The 17,066-nt window shown below is 42.0% G+C and overlaps 1 protein-coding gene and 1 long non-coding RNA gene across 2 annotated transcripts in view; both read right to left on the reverse strand.

Moving 5' to 3' along the window:
* NKAIN (Sodium/potassium-transporting ATPase subunit beta-1-interacting protein) overlaps positions 1 to 15,601 on the reverse strand; it is a gene marked incomplete at its 3' end in the record, with an annotated part of 17,873 nt that extends 2,272 nt beyond the window's left edge. Inside the window, 1 exon segment of the mRNA XM_086970333.1 lies at positions 12,241 to 15,601. Coding sequence (XP_086826459.1) covers positions 12,241 to 12,306 — 66 coding nt within the window.
* LOC111265075 (uncharacterized) lies at positions 4,327 to 7,918 on the reverse strand. Its single transcript, XR_002683258.1, has 2 exons — positions 7,827 to 7,918; positions 4,327 to 7,494 (listed from the first exon to the last, which is right to left on the reverse strand). It is a non-coding gene; the product is annotated as an uncharacterized LOC111265075 (long non-coding RNA).
* Positions 15,602 to 17,066: the final 1,465 nt, after the last annotated feature.

The following is a 17,066-nucleotide window of genomic DNA, read 5'->3' on the forward strand; positions in this document are numbered from 1 at the left end:
CATAAAATTCGGATCTCTGTCAACCTAATGTGCTATAATAGGTCAGTAAGTAAGTAAATTCCTGCGAATTTGCTCATCGGATTGTATCGCCTGTATATATACATGAAGCACGTAAACAGTGTGTATTGAACGGCCTCAAAAAGTATTTGAGTGCCGTTTTTGAGCCAAAATTGAAGCAAATATTTTTTATATTTGAAATTAATTTTACTAAGTCAATTTTTTGTGGTTTCTAAATGAAAAATGATGATTTGTGATTAGTGATGAATTTATTAGAATTTAATTAGTAATAGTAGTGGTTTAATAGAACAAAGACCGCAACAGATGATAATAGTCTGATGGTGAAAGATCCGGCCTGTACGGCGGATGCACTAAAGTTTTTCATCCAGTTTTTGCCTGTTGACTAAAGATGTATGTGCTCGGGCATTTTTATCGTGAAGAACGACGTCTGTTTTGCTCACCGATCCTGATCAATTATTCAATGGCTCGTTGTAACCTTGTTTGTTGTTGGGAATTCAGATCCAAATCAATCGTTTTGCCAGGCGGCAGCAGTAGTTTACTATACACAGTTCTTCTTCAACTCCAACGGACACATAGCATCACCTTTTATGGTGTCGGTCTGGGCTATATCACGGCTTGTGGAGCATATGTTCTTTACTTAGACTTGAACGTCATACGTGATTCACGTTTCGGTCACTCACGGCTTAAAAATGGCTCGATTTTGTAGCCTTTTTAGAAGGTTTTCCAAATGGAAATACGACTAAGTAAGTTCTTTTGCGCTAATTTGTGTGCCATCTCTGAACTTTTTTCTAGCCAGCTTTCTTGTAAGTTGTCAGAAATTGTTCAGCGATAGGCGTTTAGTTTATTGGCTATATCGTGGCTAGTCTAGTATCGGTCTTATTAACTTACGTAATAATCTCAATAAGTTTTCCACAGTTAGTCGAGCACAACGAGAGTGAAAGCGGCATAGCTATTGTTTGCCGTTTCTTTGGATAGCATATATTGGGAACAATACAATTCTGTTGGAAATGATGAGCATTTGTGCTTTTACCGTGACAATATTGTAAAATATCATGAATTTTTTCAGAAAGTTCACCCATCTGCAAAGCGCCCTATTTCACGTTGAGATAAGAGCATTCCAATGGCTGTAGCTTGGTTACAACAGCCCAATTTCTGCACTGAAATAACACGAACGCGCGACCTGACTCATATTACTTGAGACATGTGACCTTAACGCCATCTAGTTAAAAAACGGTTAACACCTTTCGACAAGACATTGTTACGTGCGAAAATTTAAAAAACGAACGGTTGATAGTTCGAACGCGATGAAAATAGTGGAGAGGAGCGAATCGCGAGACCTAGTGACAGCCAAATGTCCGAAAACGAGGTCCTGAATGAAATCATCGGTCAGATAGCCGCGAATGCAGATTGCCCGCGGAACAACTGTTAGTATCGGTAACAGCACTAAGTGGGTTGGTCCACCCGGTCGCGGGCGTTGGAACAAACGATGGGAAAGCGGTATCAGGTCGGGTGAACAAGGAGACCAAATGTGTCCCTTACGAGGAGCATTCAGCCATACACCGTACGGCGTTTCCAGATTCGGATTATAAGGACTTTGAAAGGAGGTGCCGGTGACGTACTATGACGCTGGACGGAAGTGCGAAGCGCCAAAATAATCGGAAGATTGTGGCGGCATTTATCCGTTACAACAATGGGAGGGGTGGCAACAAGGATGCGAGATTATTGGCATACTGAGCTGTGAAGGGCGCCACTGCACGAAACACGAGCACGCTATATGTACGCAGCACGGCTGATAGCAGGAGTCGAAGATAAAGCATTAAATAATAAATAGATGCTAGATTGGATGCGATTAGGTGTTAAAGCCTTAGCCATTGGCTGATAGAATAAGTTTTCGACAAACGGCTCTGTCCTTTTGGCTTAAAAATTATCATCATAAACTAGAGCTTCACAACGAGCTTACATTGTTGCCTATGATCATATCAGCGAAACGTATGGCGGCTAAATTCCCAGTCATTAAATCGCCTTAAATAAATAAAAGGATATTCGAAAGCTCCTATTACGATATCTGTCCTATTGTTTCACCTACTCGATTAGTTTAACAGCCTATCGTTTTCTCATGCAAAGGTTATCCAGCAGAAGGCCCCTAAATATACAAGCATGAATATACAGAAAAATTATTTTACCGAAAAGGATGGTCCTGAAAAGATAGCATGACAAAAGGAAATACACATTATGAGTTAATAACTATAAGAACAGCAAACGACGAAAGATATATACTGCACCGCTTCTATTTTCACTTCGTTAAGCTAATGGGCTTGATGATTAGTGTAGGAGTAGTTTGCATGTACAGTTGGTTTTGCCGTCAACATTCCCAAGCTCCAAATTCTGTTTATTTATGCTGTAGGACAATGGCATATTCTGCGCTAACTCTGGCAGTGGTGGTACAAAATAACACTATAATATGCAAAAAAAAAAAGAAAAGTAGTCTATCATGTTCTTTTTTCTAGTCATGGCGTTTCTGCTAGAATGAACAATTCGAAAGAAAGCGACGTCAAGAGCAGTCCATCAAAAAATGGGCAGAATCAGACCTTTCAAGAGTGAACAGGAGCATCTGACAGTATTTCTTGCTGACCCTTCTGATATCTATCTCTCTCTCTCTCTCTCTCTGTATTACTCATCCATTTATCTGGAATTTATCTGCCTGCTAGGTCGACCTTTCTGCCCCTTGAATTGCTCTATTCATCAAAACCCCCAGAGGAAAATGTCCTAACTCGACAGTCTGGCGTGTGCGCTGGCTCCCGTTTGCGTGCAACGCCTGCTTGGAGGCACTGTGACAAGTGATCTTTCGGAACAATGGAGATGATTAACAAATTCTTCGGAAGAATACACAAACTATGAGCGTCGAATTCTAACTAATCTAGCGTCTAATTCATACTGTCTAAATAGAAATTGATTTTAAAATCAGGATAAGTGTGTGAACGTCACGCATAACTGATCTTTTACTTAATAAACGGGCACTACGAAAGTGGCATTTCGAACTTACTTTGCATTCGGAAGCGTTATCGCTTCAAGACAAACATGGTCACATTTGTAAACCTGTTTACTTCGTAGCAGAGCGCGGGAGCTTTTATATTCATATTAATTTTATAAGCTGGAACTATGTCAAACCACATTTTATACGTCAGACTATCAGGTTAAATACCGCTTTTCCTTGTTGAATTTTTTTGTAATGCACGACGAGGAACGATATATTTCCACTACTATCGTATAGAACTTTTGAATGGCGCACAGAGAAACTTGTTCTACCCATTCATTGCGTGCATTAATAAAAATGAAATCGTATGCTGACAAAGAGTTGTTTTTATGTAGCGGCTTGTAACAATCGCTGTGTGTTGTGATTGTCCAAACCCACAGATGAACAGAAAAAGCCCACTAAATGAAAATGGCCGGAATAATTATGTACGTTAATAAGCAGGCATGAAAACGTAGCGTAAAAATGCCACATCATTGTTTATATAAAACCGTAAACTCTTCCCATACGACGCAGTCAGCAAACAACATGTTGTTGTCAAGGCACAGAGTTGACTGTCCGTTACTTGAACGGGTCCGAAAGCTGTACGGAAGCCGCAGTTGTTATGTCGGGGATTTATTGTGAATAGCCCTGGAAATTTTTGGAGAGCGTATTAGGTATAGTAGGACAAGCCACAAATGCGCACATGTATCCCGTGGAAATTCTAATAATCCGCGGGACAGGTCACTGGAACATTGGCAGAAAATACGCATTGGACACCAAATTATAGTGAAACTACGGGTCTTCTATAATATGCAGCGCCACTGTTACCGCAACGACCGCCTCAGGGGGCCAGAGGTCGACCCGAATCTGATGACCCAGCCATTTGATACTAACAGCCCAACAGCAGCTAATAGTACCACTCATAATAATATGGAAATTATTGCCTACATAAGCGGGTTTTCAGAACACTGTTTAGATGAAGGATCTGTCCGATGTCTACATGTTTTGAAGCTGAAATTAATGAAGCACATGTAGTTTTCGTTATGGGTGTCTAATGAACAGCATTACTTCATATAGTAGCTCCTACTGTTTTTCGTTTGCTTTGAGGGGCAGGGAATCGCAGATTAAACGTTGCAGCCGAGATCGAAAGTAAAATCCTGATTTTTACTTTTCTAAAGCACGACTTTTTTCCGTTAGAATAGTGTGTTATGCATCTTCTATACTTATAGAGTTTGGTTACCTAATGCTGACGCGCGGCTAACGCAGCTATTTGCATACCAGAAAGTCCAGCGTGATGAGGGATAACCCGGCGACTATGGAATGTTCATATCCATAGCGGCTACAAATGGTCCCGTTTATTTCATGTTGTTATAAACAGATATCCTGCATAGTTAAAACATTTTGATAAAGCTCTGTCATGTCGTCGTGTGTTTTACATTGCTAATCTGTAGGAAAACATTTTGTGAGATTCGTGTGTAAAAACATAGCACAGTCTCTGATAACAATACGTCAGATTATTTACGCTGCGACTCGCTAAGTACTCGTAATTCTACTAATGTCTCATATCGATTACCTTAAAATATCATTCGAAATTTCATTCAAAATGATGGAGGATTAGTAATAATTCTGCCGCGGTCATTTCTCAGAGCGTTTCCTCTGCCTCTGGGAGCACAAATTTCTTACGATTAGAATATCCTAACGCTGCCACTATGAAATACTAAGTCAATACAATTTGGCTAAATTTAATTGGCTTTTCGAAACTCGATTTCGTAGTGATCGTGACGATGTCTTTTTCGCTATTTTGTGACATTGCCCAACATATTGATGCATCTGCCGATAGCTCAAGAAAGCGTGGAGTTTTCCCAGAATTCCCAGCCACAGAAAATCTAGATAACCCTTTACCGCGGGCGACTCGCCTGTGTTCGATCTATATACTGATTCATAAAAGGAGCTTCACACACTTGTCCTTAGCTGTTTAACGTAGTCAAAGTGCTTCGCTATTTAAAAGGATGCATCTTTTTATGTACCGGAACTAGACATTACATCTAGTTAAATCTACAGTATTTTCCGAAAATTTGAATTATCAGTCAGGTGTATTGAAAATGTCTACGTAATTAATTTTTTAAACACAGCTTTTGGCCAGATTTACATCAATAAGGTTATCTAGAATAATTTACAAAATGGCGCACTTATAATTAGCGCGCAGCTTTTTAAATTTTTTTCATCCAACTTGACGTTCTCGTGAAGATTGCTTTACGATTCACCCATTTTAGATCATAATTGCTCGCCAGAAGAGCCAGCCTGCGTCTTTAGTAGCGAATGGAAAAGAAAATAGTGTAATCTTTTTTGACCAGCCGAATGCATAAGACGGTTCTCGCTATGCTGCAGTCGACCTAAGCTTCAACTTGCTGCGTTAAGCAAACATCGGATCGGCTACTTATTTTTTAAAATTTCTATAGAATACCATATTGAATTAAAGGTTGTCAAGTTCTTTATAGAACAAAACGTCGGTATCTTTTACCTAAATAGGAAAAATAACACCGAGTTTCTATGCATTTGATTGTTCTATGATATATTAGCTGTTGTTTGGTTTCTGGCATATTGAACACGCTTCTCAGACCGCGGCTAACTTTCTTGGAGTACCGCTCGCGATCATCGCAACTCTGTATCAGAATGATACCTAGGTACACGACACAATCCGTTTTAATTCTAAATCTACGTTTTTACATTTTTTTTCTGTGATAAGCAACCATGCACGTATTTCAATATCGGTCTTCTAGGCCGCTAGTGTAAAATGTCCTTTTTTAGCGAAGAAATAAATATACGAACGCATCAATACTATATGCATATTAACAATCCAGCCAGCTATAATTTGTCAAAAAGGTAAATATTGTTGAAGAGCCGGATATCATACATCTTCTACAGCGTTAATCAACCCAACCTTCGAGCTCTGGCCCTTGTTGCTATTATTATTATTATTATGTAATCGTAGCAGAACGTTACGAACCTGAAACATAAGACAACCTATCTGCTACCAAGTCGATCATTTAGAAGCGTGCCGTTATTAAAAGAGGAAACCCGTGGACCTGCGACAGTAAAATTTAATGGCGCACTAATATTTCATTACTGTATTAGGTTATCGTTCTGGTTATCACCATCATGAAATATTAATGATGGAACAGCTGGTTAAAAAATGCCACGGCTTGCTCTGTAAGACCGCATTGCCGTGGTAGATCTCGACCATGGATGCGATGACCGCTTGAGCTGTAGGTAACTTACCGACTAGTGACAATGAATTTTAATCTAGTCCTAATCTAGACTAGATTACCACTGATCTCAAATGTTCGTTGGTCGAGTAATTCATATATTTAATGTTTACTAGTCCAATTTTCAGGTGTTATTATGCTTATGCTGCAACCAGGATAAGTTTTAGTCGTAAATATCAACTTCTTCCTGTTTTCATTGTGTTCTTATCGTGGGCATTTTCAGGTTACATCTAAACTATGGTAAGCTACATTCTGTGAGTTTCAGCTAACAGGTCATCGCAGCGTTGGAAAACTTGCCTTTCTTGCACCTCGAACGCTGAATGCTCTTTCATTCGTTCACGATTACGGCCTTATAATTCTGGCCATACACTGCATCATGTTAAAATTTGAATGAACCACTACTACGGGTCTTTCATTCAGGACGGTCTCATTTCAGAAATACAAGCGTTTCTTTTGTTCAATTGTTATCGGGGGGTACACAAGCCGATAATATGACCGGCTTTAGCCGAACTCTGCCCTCCCACCTGCTGCTATACTTCAAGATGCATCGTACGAAACGGGATCGTTTAACGAAACGCTCGAGTTTTCCAACGGCTTTAACCAGCTAGCAGAATAACATAGACCGTACAACCGGCGACAATTACGAAAGTAGATACAATTGTACCTGCTAGCCAGCCAGCAACAGTTAATAAACTAATTAGTAAAAGGTATCACAAACCGTAAAAATTGCACTCGGTAGACTGATTTCACATGACTACCTCAAGTGAATACTACAAGCTATACAATGGACTGTCTTATTTTTTAAATTTCTTCTAGGTTCTCACATCTAACGCAAAGTTAGTAATGGCAAAAGTCCACAGGAAAAATATGGAAGCGTTGCAACATCAGAGGGCCATCTTCGTCGCGATAATTAACTGTCCCGTAATTTTCTATTCCGTTTCATAGCATTCTATGCGCGCATAGCCCATATGATGAGCCGATGAGTCTTTCGCTGATGTCTGTCACTTAGGAGCTCGTATACACGGACATTGACGTAAAATAACGGTAGATACGTGCTGTACGCGTGTCAACAGAACAACGCACAACGGTTCTTGACAACAAACAGCAGGCTCTCAGGTAGGTTACGAAGAACGCCAGCATTCGGCTTCGGTGCACTCACGCTTTGCTGAACCATAGACGCATAATATAGGCTGCAAGCTAAAAACAGCGCACAAAGTATACAGGCTTAGGTCGCAGGTACTGTCTAACTAGGCTTCATCAATACCGGGAGAGATAAAAAGTAAAGGCAAAAATATTCGTTTCTAACAACTCGACCAAAAACAGCAGCAGTTGCTGCTGCTATAGTGGTAGTAGTAGCCATGATGGGACAAGTAAATAAAAGCGAGTAATGAGATGGGAAAGCGCTTGAATTGCCGTGTTGTACGAGACAATCTTTCCCGCTGAAACCGCACTGACAGACACATGGGCTTGAAACATGTCAAATGCAGCTTTCGTATACAGAACTGCTCATTCGAGCTAATTCAACGTACTTTCTCTGTTATGTAGTTTGCGAGCTCCAGTTGGCGTGTAAATAAAATAGCAGTCAGCAAGACTATCGGATAGTTTTGTAAATTGTATCCGCGTACCTGTTTTACCTCTTGATATGCTTGTAAGGGTACGAAGCAGACAACGTGCTGACAAAATTCTGCATCACTAAAACATGTATAGGCAGATGGCGTCGTCGTAGTATATAGATAGCACGGTTGTAATGTATATATATTATTCTGCTATACGTAATATATGGGTGTTTCGCCGATTACGATTATGGTGCCAATATCATTTGTTTTTCTTTTTCTATTGTTATAACTATCATCACTACAAGTAATAGCCTTTAGTTTATAACCGTCTCGCTGCAACGCAGTGCAGCTTGCCGAAACATCAGCGCCATTGGGTCGCCATCTTGTATCGCGTATTTCAAAGTCTGTGTTTCAGAATGACCTTTGGAAGCCAATTTGTTTGGCAACAAGCGCAATGATCCGCGACCGCCCACGGATAGACGAACGCGTCTCGGTGGTCTTCCAGCCCTAAATTAGCGAGTAGGCCATCGAACAGTGAACGGGCAATAGAATGGCATTGTGTCGACAACGCTGCTTAATGGATTGAACGATTACATTGTAGTATAACAGAAGGACTGACAAAGAGCGTAGCGGCGGCCTAATACGGCGTGATATTATAAATGTCATAAATGTGCACTCGATATAAATAAGTGCATATCTAACGCAATGTCCTTTAACATATACCATAGTAATACATGGCTTATCGCTGCATTTTAGGTTTTAACCTTGAATTCATGTAGTCAGGCTGTACAAAAGTAAAACGCCGATGAGCCAAAAAGAGTACACCCTTAAGATTTATCCTAACCTGAACTGTGCAGTTGGGGGTGTTAATTGAAGATGACAACTACTGATTTGGAAGTGCTGATCGCGCAAACTTCAGGAAATGACCAACTTTCAATTCATTCTCTCATCATTCAAAAAGTATCAGTTATTATTACGACTGTTATCAATATGGTACTATTGTAAGAGAATAATTAAGAAAAAGAACCGACATTAGTATCCTGCCTGCCTACACCATAAGCTTTGCCTACATTTGACAAAGTAAGCGTAGTAATTTTCCGTTTGAATATAGTCAGTCGACATTAACTGGTCTATAATATTTTCAGCACAGCTCTACGGGCCTAGGCCTTCGGGGTGAGAGTTCCTTGCAGTAGCCTTTTGGGCAACATACAGTGATAAACAGCGTTTCGCCTTTTAGAAGATGTTGCTACTTTTGTCGTCGTCGTCATTGCAGCGAATCACCTGTCATTTATTATTACTATTTTTATTCTTCTGCGTCAGGCCTGTCGGCCATTAGCTGAAACGATTGACATTGTCAATTAGACATCTCCACTTGTTCTCTATGCTAATTTAATAGTACTACTAATATTGTTGTTCTTGGTTGTCGCTCCTGTGAAACGCTGTCCGTCCGCAACAGTGCATCAATGTTGAATTTCTGTTGCCGAGGCCGTTGCTCCTTCGAGTCTTACGGTTTTCTCATTGTTTCCGTAGCTACAACTAGAAGATTCAGAACCGCCACAGGTGTTGATGCCCCCTATGTTGTCGTTTCTTGAACGCTGTATTCTATTCCTAATTCTAGCCTTCCACGTATCACTTTACAGAGCAGTAGGTAGAGGAATTCGAAATTTTCATAATGATCGGCTGAAGGGGTCGGTTCCACGTTATATTTGTACTATGAATTTCATTGTTCCATACAGAGTCAATAGTCTCGGCTGCCATTCAGAACAATTTACGCTTCCGCTTAATAACGATTCACCAGGGATCATAAAAGTCAGATCTCGCACTTGTTTACCACGTAACAACAGAGAAGGGACGCGGTACAGAATTACGTGGCTATATTTGTGTGTATAACAATCTAACTTTTTCATTGTGTTGGACTCAACTCTATGTCCCATGTCTCCATGGTGTACTTCCCAATGTTATGACGCATCGATCGTATAGCGATTTAGAGTGGTTAGTAACAATGAAGTATATTTATTTACTAAATTGTGAGATATAATCAATAAACCAATCTGTGTGATTATACTTTTGTTCATATTACTTTAGTACATCATAATGTCTTGATCTTATCATTCAGGATAAGAACTTGATGATGATGACGATGATTTCCTAAAGAAGGCGTACCGTGCGGGCAACCGGCAGTTACTAGCGGATTGAATTGACTATAAGCCTATTCAATAACAGGACAGAGGGCAACGGCAGTCGATCAGACCGCCGAAATTAATGGCCTAATTTTATTTTTTAGCTTTGATAGAATATCTTATTTGATAGTTCAAATAGGTCAGGATAAGAATAGACAGTTGCTGAAAGCAGCCAGAACTAACATTAACATTAGCTCTGACCTAACCGTAATGATGACGAAATCGTTGAGTTAAACCGGTCCGTACACACGATCAAGCGCACTTGTAATTGGTAGTTGATCACCTCGGCTATTATATTTACGGGTATTGACCATCTCCAGCCCTTCGACTTACTACTATGACCTGTTATATACATATTCCATAGAATCATTTTATTTATATAAGCTTCTTTTTTAGGCGTGCGTCTGATGTGCTATCCGCCGTCATCTACCCACTCTAATTTGTTACGGCTGCCGTCGTTGCATACAGTTTTTTCAGTCCTGTTCCGGGGAGGACAGACGGGGAAGGGGATACACGCTTCGTTCGAACACCGTAGACCGTGGTCACATCTGTTCATGTGAGTACTTCATTCATTATTCACGCCGTTGCTAAGAGGTAAAGAAATAGAGGGAATAATATCTATAAGATAATTTTATCAGTTGACAGTACTGGAAACTGAATTTCAAGCAGAGATAAGATAAATAGGTGGATAGAGGGAAATACATAGCGACCGTCGGAAACAGACAGAGGGTAACGGTAGTAGGATGCTTCTGGCATGCAAGCCCCTTATCTTTTTTTACCACGTCGTTAGACTCAACTTATTCAATGGTGGTAGGGCGGATGGTCTGTTCTTAGCTTGATAATAGCAACAGTCATATTCGTATGACAAGAGACAAAAAAAAAAGTTGTAAGAAGTGGCGGAGAAACAACCAGAGTGCTGTTGACTTAGTGAGTAAATAAATGAATGTTTTTCTAGAGACACAGAAAAGTGCACTGCTGCCAATCGTGTTGCCACGCTTGAAGACAAAAGGATTCATGAATACGGGGCAAACGCTAATAAGCATAGGGCAAACATTCTCGTTTTCTTTATCTTCTTTCAAATTCCGAACGCTGTAGTAGCTACAGCGCGGCCCTACAAATTTCGATGGACCAAGATGCTGCCCCAAGAAAAGTAGTGGTCACAAATATAATAGATGGAAAAAGAGCGCGGTCTGTAAGTGGAAATTTTCTTTTTGTTCTCATATGATGGTTATCTACTGTTAGAACGAGTGCTGAAAGGACGGAATGCAACGGAAGATAGCGGACGGACATCCGTGAATGCTAGGACTGTCCACAAATGATACAAATAGCTGGAAAAAACGATGACTATCAGGGCATTGGTACCGCAACTGTAATTGTTACAATCATCATGAGCCTATTTCACCATATTCAGTATCATCGTGTCCTAGTAAGGACTCACATGATCATAGGAGCTTCTTATAACCTCCTTGTCCCTATAGAATATTCCTTTTTTCTCCCTGTCACTTTCCTTCACTTTTGATAATAGCTCTTCGACAAGCACCTATGCGACGATGACAAATTTTGCTGATTCAGTTTTTGAATAGATTTTTTGTACTTGAAAAACGAAAAAAAAAAAGCTTGAATAGCGAACAATTACATCAACTCGTTCACACTCTGTTCAATTCAGTTCAATGGCGCAGAGACTCGAGTTGAACCTGCTAGCAAATTGGGCAGTTCTGGTCACGTTGAAAAAGCATGCCTTTCCTCTCACTTTCCACTTTCAATTTCAGTTGATGTTAAAATTTATCTCATCCACCATTTTAGCAGACGACCAAGTAAACCAAGCTATCCATGCCTAGAGTACCCCATATCTGCTGTTCGTCGATAACTAGTGTAACTATTTGTGTCATAGTTTTAGCAGGCAAGTGTAGGATGTTAAGCTCAAGGAGTTGCCATGTCTACCATGCGAAGAAGCTTCAACTGAATGAAATAATTTTTCTGCTGGAAGGAAATATTTGCTTTTTCTATGAAAAGGTTCTATGTCGCTTTGAAGAGGCTAATAAGTAGTCGTCGTAGCCATGTGTGTCATACGATGCACACAATTTAGTCGAGTAAAAGGATACTAAAGCTGGACCATATATCAATATAACGTAAAAATGTGGGACTCAATCAAATCCATTTCAAGCAGCGGACCGCATTTATCGATTCGAGATAATGATCGCACTTACCAATTGAAGAATGCACACCCCAATCATGAAGGCTCTTCCCGAGCAGCAGTAGCAGCAGCATCCCATCGCGCAATCTGTGCTTCTATATTTCCTTTCGCTGCGATATCTATTTATCCTTGTCAGCTGTCTCACTTCGCAAACCGCTAGCGAAAACGTCGCGGGGGCGCTTCACGTGCCGATGGCTTCGGGTACGTATAACAGAATAGCAATAATAACAGTGAACTACCTCCTTTTTGTTACTTTTATTATATAACCGTTCTCTGGATGACCACGGCTGAGATCAGCAGGTCGAGGGGGGACAATTTTAATACCTGTAGTAATAACGACGAAAGCGTTAACAGGAAATCAACAACATGTCGCGGCACGACGACAAACATCAACAACACGAACACTGGGAAAGCAATCTGGGCACGCAGTCAACTTGACTGGCGCGATCTCCATGGTTGTGTCCGACACCGCATCACTGCCCCTACTACTTCTACGATGTTTATTGTCGATATGTGCGTTTTTGCCTCTTCCGCCCACGACTGCCTTCTGATGAACTCCTGCTGTTCGCTCTGTGCCTATTAGCTCAGTGATTTGGCAAGGATATAAACGATAAGTTTGTTACACAAATAGTGCAACGTTCTAATCTCGTGACACCTGCTCTCCACCTGCCCTGATCTATATATATCGGGGCAAGAGCACCGATTGTTCGCTATCATACAGGCTAAGCGATAACTTTTGTGCGGTTATTTTTCTTTCTGCTCCTGCTAAAAAGCAAATACAATTGATGTTCCTGTGCTCAAACAACGAACGAGTCAAAGACGAGCTGAGTAGTTTTACGGAGATATACATAAATTAACACCACTTATTGGTAACACCATACCGAAACGCGGAAAATATGTTAGCTGAGTAACGAATTATCCGTGACTATTCACAATACGAGTCAAAATAGTAGACGCATTGTCGTTACTGCTGCTGTCTACGTATCCGTTTCTGTAGATTTGTCTCGCTTCTACCATCACTGAGGCAACAACACACACACACATATATATATATATATATATATATATATATATGTACGTATACGATGAATTATTAGGTAGCAGCAGTACTTGTATGATGATAATCGGTGGACTCGACAAATTAGTAGCTCGTGCACGTATATTATCCTATCTCTTCAATCGCATATTTGAATCGTGTAGCAGACGGAGACGGATATTACCAGCACCCGTTGAAGCTATCACAAAAAGCGGAGCGCGTTTCGTCGATGATATCTGCGCTTGTTGCTAGTTGTGCTAGCGATAGCTTAGGAGGTAACGGCGTAGTATTGTCATTGTCCGTTAACAAATTGCGTTGTTTTACGTGATTTCTATACGTTTGAGCAATTCAGCATAGCAGCGTAGGCCCAGGGACGTTGGCAACAGTCACTGTTTGTCTGGGTTCATTTAACGATAGAGTAAGCAGCTTCTTTTCGTCTACGAGGTTCACGCGATACCGAACTATTAATAAGTGGATAGCACTTCTCAACGGGCGACAGACGATCCTAGAGAACAAGCGAAGATGCCAGCATAAAAACACCGCCCGCTGCTAGAGTCCCGCACCTGCAACGAGGTCTCGAAACGTCCTCGCTCCTCCCACCGCAGTGACACAAACTCGTGCTAAAATGGATAAAGACGACTGCATCTGAACAAATCATGGCCTGTAACTTTCATGTGACGCGAGCGCTTCTCCAAGGCTGATGCTTAGATAAGGCAATCGGCAACCGTCCGCCCGACGATTGTCGCATGCAGCAGCGTTCCTTTATTCTAACGTTGTCACGATATATTTCGACGCTGAGAGAAAACGCCGACGGCGACGGCGATGATACGGTGACACAGCTCGACTTCAACCAGAAACAGCAGCAGCAGCAGTGGCAATCGCTTTCCTTTTTTCGACCTGACTCGACTCTCTTTGTCTCTTTACTTCCTCTATTATGTTTAACAGCAGCGATGACTGCGTCTGCTGCTGCCGCCGCTGCTAGCCAGCGGCCTAATCCTAGCGAACGCGGCCTCCGTATCGCTGCTGCCGCCGCTGCTGCTGCTGCTGCTGATGCCGTCGCTTTTACCTGATGTGCCGATGACTAGCTAACGTCTTGCTGTCTTTTCTGACTTGTAGAACTGTTCCGGTTCGACTGCTCACCGACTCACACTCAACAGCGCCTAGAAAGGCCTGTCTGCATCCGCAACCACTACACTCTAACTGACAACAAATGATCAGGCCATCATTGCACGCTGTCCTGTGGCACCATTTCAACTTGTAGTCGTCGTTGGGCAGCGGCAACAGCTCAAGATGCTGCTGTTGCTGTTACTGCTCACAGCAGCAGCAGCAGCAGCAGCAGCAGCAGCAGCAGCAGCACCGTACTCTTTCGGTTGGCTGACTCGCTCGAAAGTTCGTCCACTAAAGCAAGCGGTGCTATGCTATGCTGTGCTGTGGTGGCCCGCTCTGGTGGGTGCTGCTAGTTTAGCTCCGTCTGACCGTGCCTGGCTAGCCCGCTTACGCACCCCAGGCACAGCAACCAGGCAGAACGAACCAGTTCCAGCAGAAGAGCTGTGATCTTCCCTCCCTCACTCATTTACTCACTCACTCCTCACGTTGTTTATCTTCTTTTACTTCGATTGTGGCGCTGCCGTCGCGGTAGGAGCAGCTCCTGAGAAGGAAAGGGCGGCGAACGCCGAATGAATAGACCACTCGATGGACTAATAGTACTGGCAACGGTGAGAAACGATAAAACGCCGCAGTCGCTTCAATAACAACCATTTGAACTCAGTTTTGGCGCGAACAGAAGATCCGCAGAAAATTACAGGACACAAACGAAAGCGAATAACGAAAGTCTTGATTTTTTCAGACAAGCGAACCTAAAAGTCGGGTGAGGCCTTAAACAATAAGAGCTTTGTGACCTGCGCAAAAGAAGGTCAAAACATATACCCTCGTGTCAAAGCCTAACACACGTATCTCTATCAGCCATACCTTATTTCGTCATTCCACAACCTCGCTGTCGGTGTGCCCCGCGCCCGTAGAGTGACGCGAAGCTTGTAATCTTTGTTCGGATATTTATTAGTAAAAAGAATCACAGCCAACATTCAAGCCCATAGCTTCAGTTTGGTAAGGTTGTAACCAGAAATATAATTATCTGGCCCCGAGTGAACGGAGTCAAGTATAATACGAAGTCAGGACAATCTCAACTTATGTTAAATGACTATGCAATTTGGATTTTATTTCAGATCTTAGTTGGATCACAATGGGCAATCGAACACAAGTGAAAAATGCAAAATTTTGTGGAAAAAAATTAAAATTCAGTTTTTAAATTGTTGCTATCTCAAAAACAATGCATATCTTCACATAGAGGCCTAACGCCTCAGCAAAGGGACCAATTATCTTTAGAATAGCAGATTTGACCGTCTTGGTAGCTAGGTGGGCTGTTGCAGGTCCAGACCTTTATTGAAAGAATGATGGGTGAAGCCCGTTTTGCTTGGACGACGAACAGGCCATGTGTAGCGTGAAATTGGCTTCTGGACTCATCGGAATCAATAAGAGAACGTGGAAAACGATAGTTCAAGTCGAGTCAACTTCGACATTTTATTGAACAGAAAGACGTGCTTGACGGGCAGTCACTGGACAACGAACTCATCAACTGTAGTAGTCATTTTGAACTAGATAAGATGGCTAGAGTAAAAATTCCCCAGCTAAACAAATAGCTAGGATTTCACACCTGTCCACACGATCGATCGTGTTAATTGGACAACGACTCAAATAGCGGCAGTCGAGCTGCACGCGGAAAGTCCACCTCAACAAACAGTGCTTATCGTCAATAATAGGTCACCGATGCAGTTTAAAGGAAGAATGATACATCAACACCCAGTCGAAATCCGTTCCATGCCAGGGCCTAACACCGGATTTATTCTTCCGTTCGTTAAGGAGTTTCTTAAAAACAACCCTCAACCAATAATCGCGATGTTTAATGGAAACTATGAGGAACGCATGCATTTAAAAGAAGTCAAATGTTCTCTCAAAGATAAGGGTATCCGCTGCCTCACTGAAAGAGTATGGACCGAAATGTACACTATCGGCGGTAATTGTTCGCCTAAAATGTTCGAAAGCAAATAGGTACTTATCAGAAAGCATTCGGAATGAGCTTTCGAAGTCGTCGATATGATCCGCGCGCATGGAGAGCTGGTGAAAAGAGGCATTTGCCCCTACCCAAGTGACCCCAAAGTCACGGATGCCAGCTCCAACGTTAACTCTTGTCGAGCCTGCTATTTTTTATAAAACAACCTGCACCCCGAATGCCTATATATGCTAAACTTATTACTCAACAGAATTAAGAAGAGTGCCTACACTGGACAGCGAAAAAGCTAGCATGCAATGTGCGTTCGCTTTGATCCTTGGCATTGCATCAAATCCCAATTAGCTGCATTCGATGCCATCTGTCGGCAGGTGCTAGGGGAAACGAAGCGGCGGTTCCAGGTGAACATGCGACCACAGGAGGACACGGAGGAGTACGAGGTATCGTCAAGAAAGACTCCACTCGACCACCTACTTACTGCCCTACGATAAACTCAGCGATCTAGATCAATGAGCGCCCTGAAAGATTGTTGCAAACGCTAACTGCGGCGTTATGGAACTCTAATAGCTTCTGCTTCTTGGGCCTCCTACTGCTTTTGGCCTTCTAAACCTCGACATAATAGTCATATATGAAGCCTGGTATGCCGTTCAACGTACCAGGTACAGCACACGTACCATCGATCAAACCAGAACCCAGACGAACGCGTTAGGGTATGCTCTAATTAGTCCCTGGGCGACGT

This window comes from Varroa jacobsoni, unplaced genomic scaffold (assembly GCF_002532875.2).
Source record: "Varroa jacobsoni isolate VJ856 unplaced genomic scaffold, vjacob_1.0 scaffold_930, whole genome shotgun sequence".
In the NCBI taxonomy this organism is placed as follows: domain Eukaryota; kingdom Metazoa; phylum Arthropoda; class Arachnida; order Mesostigmata; family Varroidae; genus Varroa; species Varroa jacobsoni.